Genomic DNA, 15,806 nt, shown 5'->3' with positions numbered 1-15,806 from the left:
CTTTCCACATCTGCGCTGTTTCTAGCATCCCGGCCAAACTTAGAAGTTGAGGAATAGCATGGGTTGTTGTCGCTGTCATGTGCATCTTCACCTATGGGCTCACTGGTGGTAGCAGGTGAGTTCTCTGTGGAAGGGCAATTGATCCGTTTTAACCATTTATCCATTTCTGGCGATTAGCCGGGCGACTTTACTCGGACTGATGACTTGACAGCTCAAATGACAGAACGTTATCAGAAAAGACCCAAACAAGAACGAGATTTGCTTGTTTCTGGAGGGAAAATAACTCTAGCAAGTATAGCTATAACATCAGGAGATTTGCACCTGCCCACCAATCACAGACATTTCAGGGAATCAGCGTCTTTCTTATTTAGGTGACCTAGCGCTAGCTACATTAGCAGCAAACTGATACATAGCTTCAAAGTCAGTTATCCTACAATCTATTTATTAACATACTTGACTCACATGAAAAACAGTCTTTTGATTTTTCATTTAGGTGGAGAATCAGAAAATGAGAAAATAGGGCTGCTTGATTATGGCAAAAGTCATAATCACGATTATTAAAGATGATAATTCATTGATTTGAGAACAAGCATTTATTGAACTTTTAACTCTGGTATTTCTTTTAATAAGAACTGAAACAATACAAATAAATAAGAGAAAAATATATTAATAAAGTTAATCAAATAATGTGTAAAAATAAAAAATAAACACTATCCCAGACTTTGGCAGGGCCAGCGTCAGCTCATTGGTCACAGAGCAGGAGACGGCCTGAGAATAAATTTACTGTAAATGATCTGGTTATTCCTTATATCCATTGACATTTTACACAGTAATACGGACAAAGTGTTTCCCGTGACGGCTCAATACGAGACACGTACTTTTGTTTGTAAATACGGGACGATTCCGTTTTTCAAGGGACGGTTGGCAGCCTTAGTAGCGTGACATATCTTGCTTATGCAAGTATCTTCGTTTGTTCCGAGTCAGACTCCTCGAACCCGAAGTGTTTCCACGCCACAGAATTGGCTTTACCTTTCTTCCCGACCAAAGGCTGCCTCTCTGCCATCTTCTATCGTCTTCTTCTACACTTATTTTTTCCGGCGGAGCGGAGCGCACAGGTGGAGATGGAAGGGTTCGCTGCATTTACCACACAAGACACGGCGTGCGGCAGAATGATCGTTTTATTACAATTATCTTATTTACACGATCTAGGGAAGCCAAAATCGAAATCGAAATTCAATTAATCGTCCAGCCCTATGAGAAAACAACCCATTATCCATTTTTTCAGTTTCAAAATGTAATCAGGCTGAGTTCAGAATCAACTCTTTTGCGTACCCCCCTACGTCACTCTGCGTACCCCTGGGGGTACGCGTACCACAGGTTGGGAACCACTGCTTTAGTGCATCTGGAACTGGGAATCTGGTCAAGGTGGAAGGAATCATGAAGAAAGAAGGATATGCGAAGATTTTGAAAGAAAATGTCAAGCAGTCAGCATCAAAACTGGGTCTGGGTCATCGCTTTGTCTTCCAACACGACAACAACCCAAAACACACGTCACTCCTGGTGAAGAACTACCTCCAGAAGACCAAAGTGAATGTTATTGAATGGCCTGCACAAAGCCCTGACTTGAATCCCGTAGAAAATCTGTGGGGTGAACTAAAGACCAAGGTCCATGCCAGAATGCCATCAAATCTGGAAGAGCTGCAGAGATTTGCCAAAGAATTGGCTGGTATTCCTCAGGAGACGTGTCAGAGACTTGTTGAAGACTACAACGAACGACTGCAGTCTGTTATCCAGCAAAAAGGATACACAATTGACAATTAACATCAGGGGGGCTAATAATTTTGACCCTGGTAATTTTTGGTTTTTGTGAAATAATTTAATTTCTGTGTGGAAAGTAAAATAATGTAAGCATCCAAAATAAAAGGAGGATGTTTGAAAGACCTGTGTTAAAAATTCTTTGCTCTGTTTAACAGCACTTGGGAAATATTCAGATTCAGATTCAGAAAACTTTATTTGTCCCCGGGGGGCAATTTAAGGCACAGGTGAGCAGCTTAACGTGCAAGTACAGACATTTTAAGATGCAAAAGAGACAGAAACAGAACAGGATACAAAATACAAAGTATATACAAGTTACCATGCCATAAATGTTAGGACTGTCCAAAATATCCGTAGAGAATGTAAACAGACTGTATAAGTAAAGTGACTAAATTGCAAATGTAAACAGTAAACAGTAGTTACAGGGAGTATATGCCAGTTATAGCCGAGGTAGAATGGGTAATAAATAAAATGGGTAATAATTGAAAACAACCATAGAGTCTCTGGTATGTGAGTATGGGGGTGTGGGGGAGGGGGAGGTTGACTGTACTATGGCGGCGTGTGAGCTGGAGAAGAGTCAGAGAGAGAGAGAGAGAGAGAGAGTGTGTGGGGAGGAGTTGAGGAGGAGGATGACTTTGGGGACGAAGGTGGCTTTTCTCCTCTGAGTTCTGCAGGCGGGGCAGCGGAGCCTTCGTCCGGATGGGAGCCACTGGAATGCTGAGTGGAGGATGTGTGAGGGGTCTTTGGTGATTTTTACTGCCAAGTTGAGTGTCTGTTGGTCATGAATGTGAGTAAGAGTTCTTACAGGCAGGCCGATGATCTTAGAGCAGACTGAAACAGTGCTCTGCAGTCGGTTTCTGTTGTGGAGGCTGATGGAGTGGAACCAGCAGGTTATTGAGAAGGTGATGATGCTCTCAATAAAACTGTAATAAAAAGTCTGTAGAATGTCTCTGCTGACTCCAAAGGAGCTGAGTTTCCTCAGGAGGTAGAGACGTTGCTGGCACCTTCTGAAAGTCTCTTCGGTGTTGGAGGAGAATTTCAGCAGGTTGTCAAAGATGGTTCCCAGATATCTGAACTCCTCAACCAGCTCCACTGGCTTCCCATGGATGATGGTGGTGGCTGCTGTAGTCAGGTCCCTCTGCTTCTTGGAATAAGTCACCACCATCTCCTTGGTTTTACTGACATTCAGTTCCAGGCGTGAGCTGTCGCACCACTCTATGAACTCCTGAAGAGCTGGTCCGTGGTGATGTGAGGATCCCGACATTTTCAAAAGAATCAAATTTCCATAGGGGGGCTAATAATTTCGTCCTCATCTGTATCAGTTTGTCTAGACGCAAAGTTCCCTTCTTCTTAGTGCTTGCCTGTCCAGCACACCACAGCGTATTGGTTCGAAAGCGTAACCAATTTATAACGTACTTGATGTGTCTTTCCATTTTATTTCATCAGAAATGCTTCACTCTCTTCAGTAGCTGAAGGATCCAGCCAACTCCGTGAAGTAGTCATTGACATCGTGTCAAAATGGTGATTCACTAGGTAGCAAGCTAGGTGGAAATTTTGAAAAAAAAAACAACTTCTTAAATCTTTGATTTTAGCAACTTTTTAATTTTTGACTTTTGCAAATGTGTTATTTCTGATAGGTCAGAAGGCAGCCACTGTGTATTTTTTCACTACAGAGTATTGGAGTGTAGTAGTTTTAAACATTCAATACGATTTCAAAAGATGGCTGAAGGATCCTGTGGTCTGCTGTCATTAGTTAGGAGACACTAAATGTGGTTCTAATGGGGCTCAGATTGCTGAAAGGTGAAAACCAGTGTTGTTCTGTTGTATATTTTGTGGCAGTTTTCATGTGGTGTTCTGTGAGTTTTTTGTGATGTGTAAAGTCGCCACCTGGATTTAACTAAGCAAATATGAGCTTCCTATTGGATAATTACTGCATGGGCGATTATCCTTCACCTGGCAACAAGTTATTTAACCCCAACTGTTGCAATGAGTAGCTTCTAATTTCTTAAACAACCATGTCGAAAGACACATCCCGTGGTCGTGGAAAAGATGTCAGTCCGTTTGAGAGGGGTCAAATCATTGGCATGCATCAGGCAGAGAATACATCTAAGGCACAGGTGTCAAACTGATCCGTGAAAGGGCCGCTGTGGCTGCAGGTTTTCATTCCAACCATGCAGCAGCACACCTGACTTGGCTCAGTCAATCAACTGAACTGCCTTCACGCAGTCAATTCAGGTGTCCTCTTGCTTGATTGGAACAAAAACTTGCCAGCCACACCCACTGCATGGGTGCTGCATAGTTGGAATGAAAACCTGCAGCCACAGCAGCCCTTTCACGGATCAGTTTGACACCCCTGATCTAAGGCAAACTTCCTGAATATCTTAGTCGCACAGTTCATCTTTAATAGTAATAATAGTAATACTAGATGATCGCAAGTGATCATAAAGGGGTCCATGCCGTGGCACAATCGTCCTGAGTGGGACGCAGAGGTCATCAGTGGCGCCCCCTATAGACCGTATTGCACCAAACTTGGTGGGCTTGTAAGGAGTCATCCACAGATTATTATTGTCAATTTCAAACAGCTTACTGTGGTGGTTTGTGAGATATAGACATGTGGTTGTTGTAGCGCCCACCCCCCCGAATTTCACGAAACTTGGTGTAGAACTTTCCAGTAGTTTTACCTATTACTTTATTTTTATAAGCTTGATTGTCGGGATGTTTGTTCTTGACCTCTGGGCTGTGGGTGGAGCATGCGCAGTTTGTTGTAGTGCGAAGTCGTCTGGTGTTTTTCTTATTTTAATTGATCATCAGGACTGGTATGTCTTGTCGGTGAATGAAATTATATATAATTCCCTTCGTTTTCGTCTCTGTCAATTTAATTATAAGCCTCAACTGGTTGGATTCATATGATCGATTTATTCCGCTCTGGCAGTTTTACGCCAGCTGGCAGCAGCATAGCCACGGGAACATATTCTCAGCAGGGGGTGCTGAGAAAAAAAAAGCTCTGCGCTGCAACTCGCTTGACCTTACGCAATTTATAGTTATTAGTGTTTCCAGTTTTAACTTTTAGCATTTTCTTTTTTTCCCACTTTTTTCACTTTATTTCGTGTATTTATTTTTGGGTAAATACATTTTTGGGGTGCTGCAGCACCCCCAGCACCCCTACTTCCCGCGGTACTGGGCAGCAGCAGCAGCACCTTACTGCCACTTATGGTCCGTGACGTCACCTGGCAACACCATGGCGGTTGCAGCAAAAGGTGGGAGAAAGCGGCAAAGTCCTGTATGGGACTTTTTTGAATATGACGACGATAAAGATAAAAGCAAGTGTCTTGTGGTGGAAACAGACTGTGACAAAATATGTGGCTTGCTTCTCAAGGGGGGAAACTCCACGAATCTCAAAGTCCGTTAAGAAGCTCGCACAAGGCGGCTAATGTTGAGTACCAAAACAAGCTAGCCTCTGTGAGTCCGCCACCGCCACCGCCCCCCAAAAGAGAAGGATTAAAGGAATAGTTCACCCAAAAATAAAAAGTCAGTCATTATTAACTCACCCTCATTTTTTAAACGTATCTTTTGTTGAATTTTATTATACAATACTCATCCTGACCTTTTTGAATCCTACACCTGACAAATAACCCAAAGTATGAAAAAACTAAAACTAATAGAAACTAAACTAAAGCTAAGTATTTTTGGAAATATAAAAACTAATAAAAACTAGCAACTAGCAAACCCACGCTAAAAACTAATTAAAACTAACTGAATTGGAGGGAAAAAAATAAAACGAAACGAAAAATCCAAAACTATTATAACCATGGTCCGCCGTACTTTTCCTGATAACCCTTCCGGAGGGGAGTTTACTAGAGAAGATAGCAAAATCTGGACACTTGGCATGATTGTGCGCCAGCATATTACAATGATGGTCGCTAAGTTTCATAAGGATTGGGTAAATACTTCCAAAGGTTTAGACCCCAAAGCAAAATCAACGTTCATCCAATTCTCACCAAACTTGGCATGTATCATTTATGGACAAAGATAATGAAAAGTTCTCAAAAGTACTTTAGCAGGGTAATCGATTACATAGTTAATGGCTAATTCATTTTTACGATACATATACAATAGTATATACAGTCAATGGCTATAACGTATAGCTTGCTAGCCGCCACGATCGCAAATAACAGCAAATTTGTACGTTTACAGTTGAACCTGTAAAATCGAGCACAACATAACACAGTTGTATTGCCATAGATTTTATCATTAAAATGATAACTGTTAAGGTTTGATTGACAATGACAGACAGTTATCCACGCTCATATAAACCTATCAGTAGGGGTTGCTGTCTACACTGGGGCTGCATGCGGGAGAAAGGTCGGGTTGGAAGAACCCTGAGAAAGCTCCATCAGCCATACCATGAACTTCTAGCATGTCGGAAATTTAATTGTTCTTAAACTGTTGTAATATTCCTTCTTACAAATTCTTGTAATTCATGCAACAAGTTGCAGGATCCCTAATGATTTAGTTGTGATTTTTATGGGTCCATGCAACGATGTTGCAAGATCCCTATTGATTTTGTTGCGATTTTTCTTCTTCTTCTTCCCCGTTGCTTAGCTAAAAGTGTCTGCTCAGGACAAACTGCAAGGACGAAAGGCATCAAACCTGGTAACTTAGTAGAAGTCCTAGCATGTCACTTTGCCAAGGTGTCAATACACATGCCTGCAGCCAGGTGGCTATAATAAGCCAATTTACATTTTGCCTCATATCTCGAGAACCGTGTGCCCTAGAAACAAAATTCTTTCTCCCTCTGATTCCTTACATAGCCCTGGTTCTAATGGACTTGGACATTCTTTCCGCCATTTTGGAAAAATTGCACCTCAAAGCAAAATTAACTCCTCCTAGCCCGTTCTCTTCTCTTCTCACCAAACTTGGCATGTATCATTTATGGACAAAGATAATGAAAAGTTCTCAAAAGAACTTTAGCAGGGTTATTGATTACAAAGTTAATGGCTAATTAATTTTTACAACGTGCAACAGTTTAATTCAAAAGCTAATTCAAAAGCTCATATTTTGTGAAGTATATACCCAAACTTAATCAAACTTCAGATCATTGATAATAATATGATTCTGTACAAGCACCCCTACTTTTGTGACCCCTGGTCTCTAGGGGGCGCTACAAAGGCAACATTTCAATATCTCAAAAACTGCAATAGCTAACTTCATGAAATTTGGCATTCAATCTGTACAATATGCCCATCAAGTTGCGTGACATTACATCAACAGGGGGCGCTACAGATGACACAGAAACATTTCATATGACTTTAAGGCCTATAACTTTTGAAGCATTCACCCAATCCTTATGAAATTTGGCCGTCATTGTAATTATGCTTGCGTACAATCATGACAAGTTTCGTCGAATTCGGGCTGTAGGCCCGCTACAATGACTAAATGTTTATATCTCACAAACCACCACAGTCACCTGCTTGAAATTTGACAATAATAATCTGTGGATGACTCCTTACAAGCCCACCAAGTTTGGTGCAATACAGTCTATAGGGAGCGGTACTGGTGATTTATGCCTCTGCGTCCCGCTCGGGGACGACTTCACCACAGCATGGACCCCTTTGCGATTGCTTGCGATCTAGTTTTATTTTATTTTCTTTATTTTCGCTAACATGTTCAAAATAAAGTTATCAGATCAAATCATGTGTATATTCCAAGATGACAAGAAGGTCACCGGTTCAAATCCATGGGCCGGCTGGGCCTTTCTGTGTGGAGGCTCCAATTATGAAAGAGTGGTTCAGGGAGCATGAGACATCATTTTCACACATGGATTGGCCACCACAGGGTCCAGACCTTAACCCCATTAAGAATCTTGGGGATGTGCTGGCAAAGGCTTTGCGCAATGGTCAGACTCTCTGATCATCAATACAAGATCTTGGTAAAAAATTAATGCAACACTGGATGGAAATAAATCTTGTGACACTGCAGAAGCTTATCAAAACAATGCCCCAGCGAATGCGTGCTGTAATCAAAGCTAAAGGCGGTCCAACGTAAAATCAGTGTGTGACTTTTTTTTTTTTTTGGTGGCGACTCTTTTTTTTTGACCAGGCAGTGTAACATGCTCTCAGGGATCACAGATAAAAATTGGCTTCTAGCTGTATCTACATGTTTTGTGCATTGTCCCTGCTAAAGAAATAACTATATGGCTGTTTATCTGAAATATCCATGTTTTCTATGTTAATTCATTAAATTCATTCATTTGTTTTTAGACATCCTTCGCTGTGGAATATGACATGGATCAGAGTGAGGCTCACGTAAAAACAAATGTGAGTAGAAGCATGCGTGAAATGGTGGTGAAACATTGAGACTGATGTCACAGTACAAAGTGATACGACATCAGCTTTTCATGTCTTCGTGTGCTCAGACGGCTCTAGGTGTGATGGGTGGGGTGGCTGTGCTCTACTCTCTGCTGAAGACGGTCAGCTGGAAAAGGAGAATTGCTTCCCCCCTCATTGATGTGGAGGTAGTGTCTTCATCATTTAGTCCATTTTAAACATGTGTTGGTGTACAGTGTTGTGGGTAACGCGTTACAAAGTAACGCGTTAGAGTACGTGCGTTAAGTAATCAGTAACTTCGTTATTTTTAAAAAAAAAGTAATCCGTTACTTTAAGAATTTCTCCGGATAAGGAAAGAAAAATTCCGACTACAGCCTGCTTTTTGTCAGGCAGTACTGTGCCACCTGCGGATGTGTCAGCGGAGGCGCAGCGCTATGATGATGCGTCTGTCCCCTGCTGACCTACGTTACCTGTGTGTGTGTGTGTGTGTGTGTGAGTGTTTTCGAAAACTGCCGGCGAGATGGCAGAGAGGACAGCTTTTGAATCGTGGAAGTACGCACATTATTTTCAATTCGCCAGCGAAAAGGACAAGAACAACATAACGGTAAAATGCACACTCTGCGTTGATGAAAAGCTTCTGTCGACCGCAAAAAATTCCACTTCCAATTTAAAAAAACACCTTGTATCCAAGAAGCACCACTCTATCACCCTGGTATTGTTATCCTGCAGAGTTAATTTGGTTGGATGAATGACGTTATTCATTGTCAGGACTTCTCGGTGCATTTAAAGGAGGCTGTGTGTCGCTGAGTTGCAGCATGTGCGAGGCGCTGCAAACGGCTTTTAATTTTTGGTAACGCATGAGTACTCTAACGCGTTACTTTTATTCATAGGTAACGCTGTAACGTAACGGATTACTTTTAATTGATGGTAACTTTGTAACCTAACTAACTTCTTTCCAAAGTAAGTATACCCAACACTGTTGGTGTAAAGCTTGAAAGTAATGTTACTGTCTCCCTTTCTTCGGCTTTAGACAATGCTGAAGTTTCTGTTGTTTTATGCTGGTGATTTGGCAAATGTTTTCTTTGTGGTCACCGTGGGAACTGGACTTTACTGGCTCATCTTTTACAAGGTATGTTTCCGTAACTTGAACTTTGGGTGTTCATTTTATAGAATTATAGATTTTTTAAAATCTTTTTTAATGGGTTGGCTCTTTAATGTTCATGTCAGTTTCTAATCGTTCCTTGTAATCTTTTATTTCTTTTATTTCCTGTATCTTTGCATGGCCTCTTAACAATTATTTCTTTCTCTCCACTGTTTAGACATTAAAGGCAAGTCTTTTACCTCCTCTACCTTCCATGATGAACTTTTTGACTGTGTAGATTTAGGTGTGATTATTATTTCCTTCTTTCTGGGATTAATTTCTATATGTGACTGTTTAGACGCAGCAGTTTGTATCAGTGCTGCTGCCACTGCCTGCTCAGGAGGAGCAGTTTGTGACGTACATCGGTTGTGCTTTCGCTCTTAAGGTTAGACACCTGCTGAACAACAAATGAAAGCAACAGTATGGTTTATGAAAGCTAGAATATATACTTCTAGCAGGAATAAATTGTATTATTTTTGTATTTTTATGCAGGCTGTCCAGATTATCCACAAGCTGATCTTTCAGGTGTCCGTCGATATATTTCTAATTGACTGGGAGAGGCCAAGAAATAAAACTAGCAGAGCAGTACAAGGTACAAATATATTTGACCTGAGTTTATGTTCTTCGGTCTTCCAAGAGGTAATAATCCAACAATTTTATTCCATTCACTATATTCATTAATGTTTCAGCAACTGGTGAGCCAAAACGTGAGCCCACTCCAGTCAGCATCTGGAGGACCATCTTTGTGGCCAATGAATGGAATGAGATTCAGACCACCCGCAAGATCAACCCGACCTTTCAGATCATGGCCGTGCTCTTCTTTCTTGAAGTACTTCTGCTCCAACACATACCCTTCTGCTCTTTTTGCAGCACTGTTATGTCTCTTTTCTTATTGCTGATATGTCTCTGTGTATTGTAAAAGGTGATGGGTTTCTCTAACCTGGCACTAAGGGACCCCTGGACAACTTTACAGCGCTCCTCACAGACATACACCCCTTCATATAGCCTGACGCTGCGCTATGGTCTGGCAGCCACATTGTGGCTCTGTGTTGGGCTTCTGCAGGTAAATAACATCCTTTCACTTACCTCCTCCTATTTCTCTTAAGGACATGAAATGCAAAGTGCAAGCTCATAGGAAAATATATGCTTTTGTCTCTACAGAGGATGTTCTTCAGTGTGTTTTATGAGCACTTTGTGAAGGACAAAATCCATCACTTTGTAGATCTGTGCTCCATCAGTAATGTAAGTGGCAATGGGCATATAGTATTCAACAGTTTTTTCTGTCTGTAATGTTTACTTAATTGTGCTATGGCTGTGTTTCTATTCAGATTTCTGTGTTGCTCTTATCCCATCGCTGTTTTGGCTACTATATCCATGGACGCTCAGTGCATGGCCACGCAGACACAAACATGGAGGAAATTATCAACAATCTGAAGAGAGAAGGAGTATGTACACCAGCACCTTATCTTCATCCCCTTTATGTCTTTACTGTTTTTTTGTGTTTTTTTTTTTCCATTGCAAGGAGTCTCTGTGTGGTCAGAGGGGTCTTCTTCCCAACACAGACATCCAGACCTTTCAGGTGTCTCTTACTAACCGTCTGAGGTCACAGTATGACAGGATACGGGATTCATTCGGCAGGGTATGTGCTTACATCTGTCATGTTTGACCCTCTTCTTTCTATAAATTGAAAACAAAATAGTTCCCACTCCGTCAATAGTTGATTGTCTCTTGTCCTCCAGAAGAACAGGCCATCACGACTGATGGACTCATCTACAGCTAAGCCATCTGAGCCAAACCCAAAAGGCTACCATTCCATGAACCACTTCCTAGGATCCATTATAGACCATGTTAGTACAAATAGCTGTAGAAAAACTCACACAAGCAAACTGAAACTAGATGTGAAACCTGATTTTAAATTTATTGTTTGGTATACACAGTTATGTTCATAATAATAGCAGTGTGTTTAAACCTCAAAATTTTTCAAATAAATTGTATTTTAATGAACACAAATGCATTGGGGACACTGCACATTCTATTTCAAAGCAAGAAAATTGGAAAAAGTAATTGTATTTGATAATATTGTACAGAAAGTCAAGAAATATAATGTTCAAAAAAATAGCAGTGTTGACATCTTTCTTTACAAACTCAAAAATGTACTGTATAAACTAAGAGATGCTTGAAGATTCAACTTTCCTGAGAATCATAAACTGATATTTAGTTGCATAACCACGGTTTCTGATAACTGCTTCATATCTGTGGGACATGGAGTCGACCAACTTCTGGCACTGGTCAACAGGTATTGCAGCCCAGGACAATTGTACTACGTTCCACAGTTCCCCTGCATTTCTTGGTTTTGCCTCATGAACAGCATTTATTATGTCAGCCCACAAATTTTCTATGGGATTAAGGTCCAGGATTGTGCTGGCCACTCCATTACTTGAATTCTGTTTGTCTGGACCCATGATTATGCTCGCTTGCTGGTGTGTTTGGGGTCATTGTCTTGTTGAAACACCCATTTCAAGGGCACTTCCTCTTCAGCATACAGCAACATGACTTCTTCCAGTATTCTGATGTACTCAAACTGATCCATGATCCCTGGTATGCGATAAATAGGACCAACACCATAGTACGAGAAACATCCCCATATCATGATGCTTGCACCACCATGCTTCACCGTCTTCACTGTGTGCTGTGGCTTGAATTCAGTGTTTGCAGGACGTCTGACAAACTGCCTGTGGCCCTTAGACCCAAAAATAACAATCTTAATCTCATCAGTCCACAAAATATTACGCCATTTCTTTTTAGGCCAGTCAATGTGTTCTTGGGCAAATTGTAACTGGGCTTCTTGCTGGTTGCTCGGCTTCACATAGACGTCGTCTGATTGTTACAGTACTCACAGGCAATCTTTGATCTTCTTTGATCCTCCTGGAGCTGATCATTGGCTGAGTCTTTGCCATTTTGGTTATTCTCCGATCCATCGAATAGTCGTTTTTCTTTTTCTTCCTCTCCATTCTGGTTTTGGCTGCCATTTTAAAGCATTTGATATCATTATAGCTGAACAGCCTATCATTTTCTGCACTTCTTTATAGGTTTTCCCCTCTTTTATTAATTTCTTAATCAAAGAACGCTCTTCTTCTGAACAGTGTCTTGAACGACCCATTTTACTCCGTTTTTCAAGGACAAATTCACAGCCAGCATATGCAGCGTCAGTTGCCTTGATCCATAAATAAGGGCCACCTGTTTAAAACCTGTTTTTTTTCACATAATCAATGACCTCGCTAATTGAAATCAGCACTGCTATTTTTTTGAACACGCCCCTTTCAGTAAATGATTCAGTTTCACAGAATCAGCAGCATGCACATCATGCCTGTTGGGTCTGTTGGTTCTCTATACCTTTACTAAACCTTCTAGAAACTTACTTGCAGTGTAGAAGTTGAAATTCTAACAAAAACAGTGATTTATCTTGCTAGTGATGTGGGACTGCTATTATTTTGAACACAACTGTATGCGTGGTATTGTACTGAGGACATGGTTTTGTCTCCCATGTTGTATTTTTTACCTTAGGCCAACCCTGACATGGACTATATAGTGAAGGACAAACTGATGTTTGAGCAGGTCATAGGGATGGAGTTCCTTGAACCCAGCGAGAAAAGCATCTTTTACAACGGTAACAAACATCACCCAGACAGCTCTGTATGATCTGTCATTGTGTATATGTATTATGTCTGTTTGTATGCTCACTGCAGATGAGGCCCACTCCTTCAGTGATGTGCTTTTTTATGGAAACGAGGCCACACTGCTGATCTTTGACACACTGTTCTTCTGTGTTGTCGACCTCGGATCCCAGAGCTTTGTACTTGCAGCTATTCTTACATACGTACAGCAAATGGTCAGTATTTGGTATGTGTGTACAGTGTCCTCTCTTTATTGTGCTAAGTTAGTCCATTAATTAAACACTCATTTATTACAGGTATTTCGCTTTATCCGTAACATTCTCGGAAGGAAGAACCTCGTCAACAAGACGTTTGTGGATGAGAGGTTCCTGATATGAAATTCATTACTAAGTATTTTACATTTTTACTGATCACAGCTTGGGCAACTCTTTTTTTTTTTCCCTTACAAAAACCCTGTTTTCACTGCTGTTTCATGATGTAAATATTTTTTGTAAAGAGTTTGATGTTTCTACTCATATTAAAGTGTTCTGATGTGAAGACATTTTTGTATTGTTTTATTTCTAAATTTGTAATCACTTTCATGGAATTCACTTTCATGGAATTCACAGTTCATGGAATTCACTTTCATGGAATTCACAGTTACGGAAACATCTTCTGATGTACAACCTTGGACTCATCATCAGTGTTGTTTCCTGGACTCACGGGTCTTGCAACAGACACCCTCCTCCAGGTGACCCAATCGAGGCTGATCAGACCCCAGCCTGCGTCCAAGTGGCATACTACTGCCCCCACTGTTCTCCCCTCTTCTTCCCCTCTTCTGATTGCTGATTGCCTCTGCATTGGATTTAAGGACCTGATCGTGCCTCCATCGATACTGGACCTCGCCTAGTGCCTTGGAGCAGCTGCTCAAGATGTGTTCTAGTGTCCCTGGCTTGGAACACAGAGGGCATGCAGGTGTCTCTATTCTGCCCCATGTGCACAGGTTAGATGGGCTCGGAAGGATGTCGTAGACCCCTTGGATCAAGAACCTGATTCTCGGGGAGTTCCACGTCCAGATGTCCTTCCAGGTGACACTCCGCTCCATCGCCTGCTCCCACTTCATCCAGCCTTGCGCTACTGTCCCAAGGATGGCCTTGTGCTTCAGCCGAGTTTCAGCTTGTTGGACTGCCTCTGCTGCCCTCCACTTCCCCCTGTCCTGATGACAATCCCTGCCCCGGACACTTTTGCATCTCTGGATCCAGAGTATTGCAGATGTTCCCGTGCCCGTGCCAAGATGAACTCCTCGTGACTGAGCTAAAAGGAAGTCTGAGCTTGTTGGTCTTCCCATACAGACTGATGTTGCTTAGGCTGCTTGGCAATCCCAGCCATCTCCGTAGATAGCTGCTCACCTTTTACTCAAAACCTTCAACCACAGTTATGGGGACCTCGTAGATGAGCAGAGGTTAGAGGAGTCACATGATAACACAAAGATAATTTCTGTTAAAGCTGTTTTTATACTTTTATCACCTCTGTGTATACTGGTCTGTTGGGATAATATTAACAATGAGCAATGATTGTCACAATGACAGCACAGGATTTTCATATGGACTTTGCTTATAGTTAATGTTTTATGAATTTGCCAAAACAGTCTGCTTATTACAAACAAGATTTTCAATTTAAAATTAGAATTGCAAGCAATTATAAAGGGTCCAAGCACCCCAACGCAAGTCAGACCAAATGCCAACCCAGCCCCAGAAAATAAAAACATGGGCCCCTTCTCTTAATGCACTTCACTGTGGAGAAGACAAAAACAGTTGTATCTGTCCTGTTACAAACTGTTTGGAGCTCTTCCTCTCATTTCATTCCTTTGACAACCAAGGAGCAAGATGAAGAGCTTCTTCTCTGTGTAAAAGGGTCAGAAGGAAAACATGTGACCTGTAACTTCCAGAAAGATGCAGGAAAGTGAGTCTGATGTGGACTTTGTGGTGAAGTCAGATCATTCTGCTTCCTCTTCTTCCTCACACAGGAGAAGGGTCAGAATCCTGAACAGAATGGACTTCAAAAAGTGGACGCACTTGGTTTCCTACTAATGCAGAGATTACTCACTATGTTCCTGTTTCATTCACCAGTACATGCCACCCTGGTGACAGCGTATGGTGTCGGCCTGGAATGCAACCTCTGGCAACATGAGCATAGTTGGGATAAAGAGGAAATTTTGCCCAAATGGCCCTAATCATGAATGAAGGTTGACCACAGAAATAACACGCATAAATGTACAATCTTATTTCATGAGCCATTGTACCAAACCAGTGACACCAACAGAGGGAGCTACAGGATAAGGCGTGAACCATCACATCTCTCAATGGGGTAATTTAAAAGTTTAAAATATTCATAAAAAATACATGGTTTGGCCTACTTACATAAAAAATCATCTGATGCTGTACAATGCATGGAACCAATAGAACCCACTCTTTTAATCTGGAAAAGTACAGACGCCCCTTAGTGCCCCTTCGAGGGACAATTCTGTAACACTGGGCCTGTATTCCTAAAGATTCTGAGAATCCTCTCAGAGAGCTCCTAACTTAGCCTAAGTCTTAGCTTAGGAGTGATTCCAGAAAATTCTCAGAGAACTCTGAGCAAGGAATGGTATGGACAGAAACTCTTATCTTAGTGAAGAGGTGTGGTTGACCCCGTTGCTAGGTATGAGTCATCATTTCAAGAGGTGTGGATTGGTTGATCCCTAAAGCTAGATAAAAATACACTTTTGGTGATAATTGGCCTAGACTGGACCGTCAAATCAATAGACTTAATAATAGAATCTAATCTCTATGAAGACTGTGTAATTATAAATAATATTTTACATAAAAATAA

The 15,806-nt window shown here is 41.4% G+C and overlaps 1 protein-coding gene across 4 annotated transcripts in view; it reads left to right on the top strand.

Annotated features, from left to right (window-relative positions):
* Positions 1 to 13,493, top strand: part of tmem67 (transmembrane protein 67) — a 44,931-nt gene extending 31,438 nt beyond the window's left edge. For 2 of the 4 annotated variants that reach the window (XM_084568100.1, XM_084568099.1), the window contains 14 exons: positions 8,076 to 8,132; positions 8,231 to 8,329; positions 9,172 to 9,270; positions 9,581 to 9,667; positions 9,775 to 9,874; positions 9,972 to 10,111; positions 10,205 to 10,345; positions 10,444 to 10,524; positions 10,611 to 10,727; positions 10,805 to 10,921; positions 11,022 to 11,129; positions 12,847 to 12,949; positions 13,029 to 13,171; positions 13,253 to 13,493. In XM_084568100.1, coding sequence (XP_084424226.1) covers positions 8,076 to 8,132; positions 8,231 to 8,329; positions 9,172 to 9,270; positions 9,581 to 9,667; positions 9,775 to 9,874; positions 9,972 to 10,111; positions 10,205 to 10,345; positions 10,444 to 10,524; positions 10,611 to 10,727; positions 10,805 to 10,921; positions 11,022 to 11,129; positions 12,847 to 12,949; positions 13,029 to 13,171; positions 13,253 to 13,333 — 1,473 coding nt within the window. In that variant the 3' untranslated portion in view covers positions 13,334 to 13,493. The remainder of the gene's footprint in view (positions 1 to 8,075; positions 8,133 to 8,230; positions 8,330 to 9,171; positions 9,271 to 9,580; positions 9,668 to 9,774; positions 9,875 to 9,971; positions 10,112 to 10,204; positions 10,346 to 10,443; positions 10,525 to 10,610; positions 10,728 to 10,804; positions 10,922 to 11,021; positions 11,130 to 12,846; positions 12,950 to 13,028; positions 13,172 to 13,252) is intronic. The other 2 variants (XM_084568101.1, XM_084568102.1) reach the window with 2 other exon arrangements.
* The last annotated feature ends 2,313 nt before the right edge of the window (positions 13,494 to 15,806 follow it).

Source organism: Chelon labrosus (genome assembly GCF_963514085.1).
Source record: "Chelon labrosus genome assembly, chromosome: 19".
NCBI classification, from domain to species: domain Eukaryota; kingdom Metazoa; phylum Chordata; class Actinopteri; order Mugiliformes; family Mugilidae; genus Chelon; species Chelon labrosus.
The sequence above is the reverse complement of the archived record's forward strand: the minus strand, read 5'-3'. Positions and strand labels throughout refer to the sequence as shown.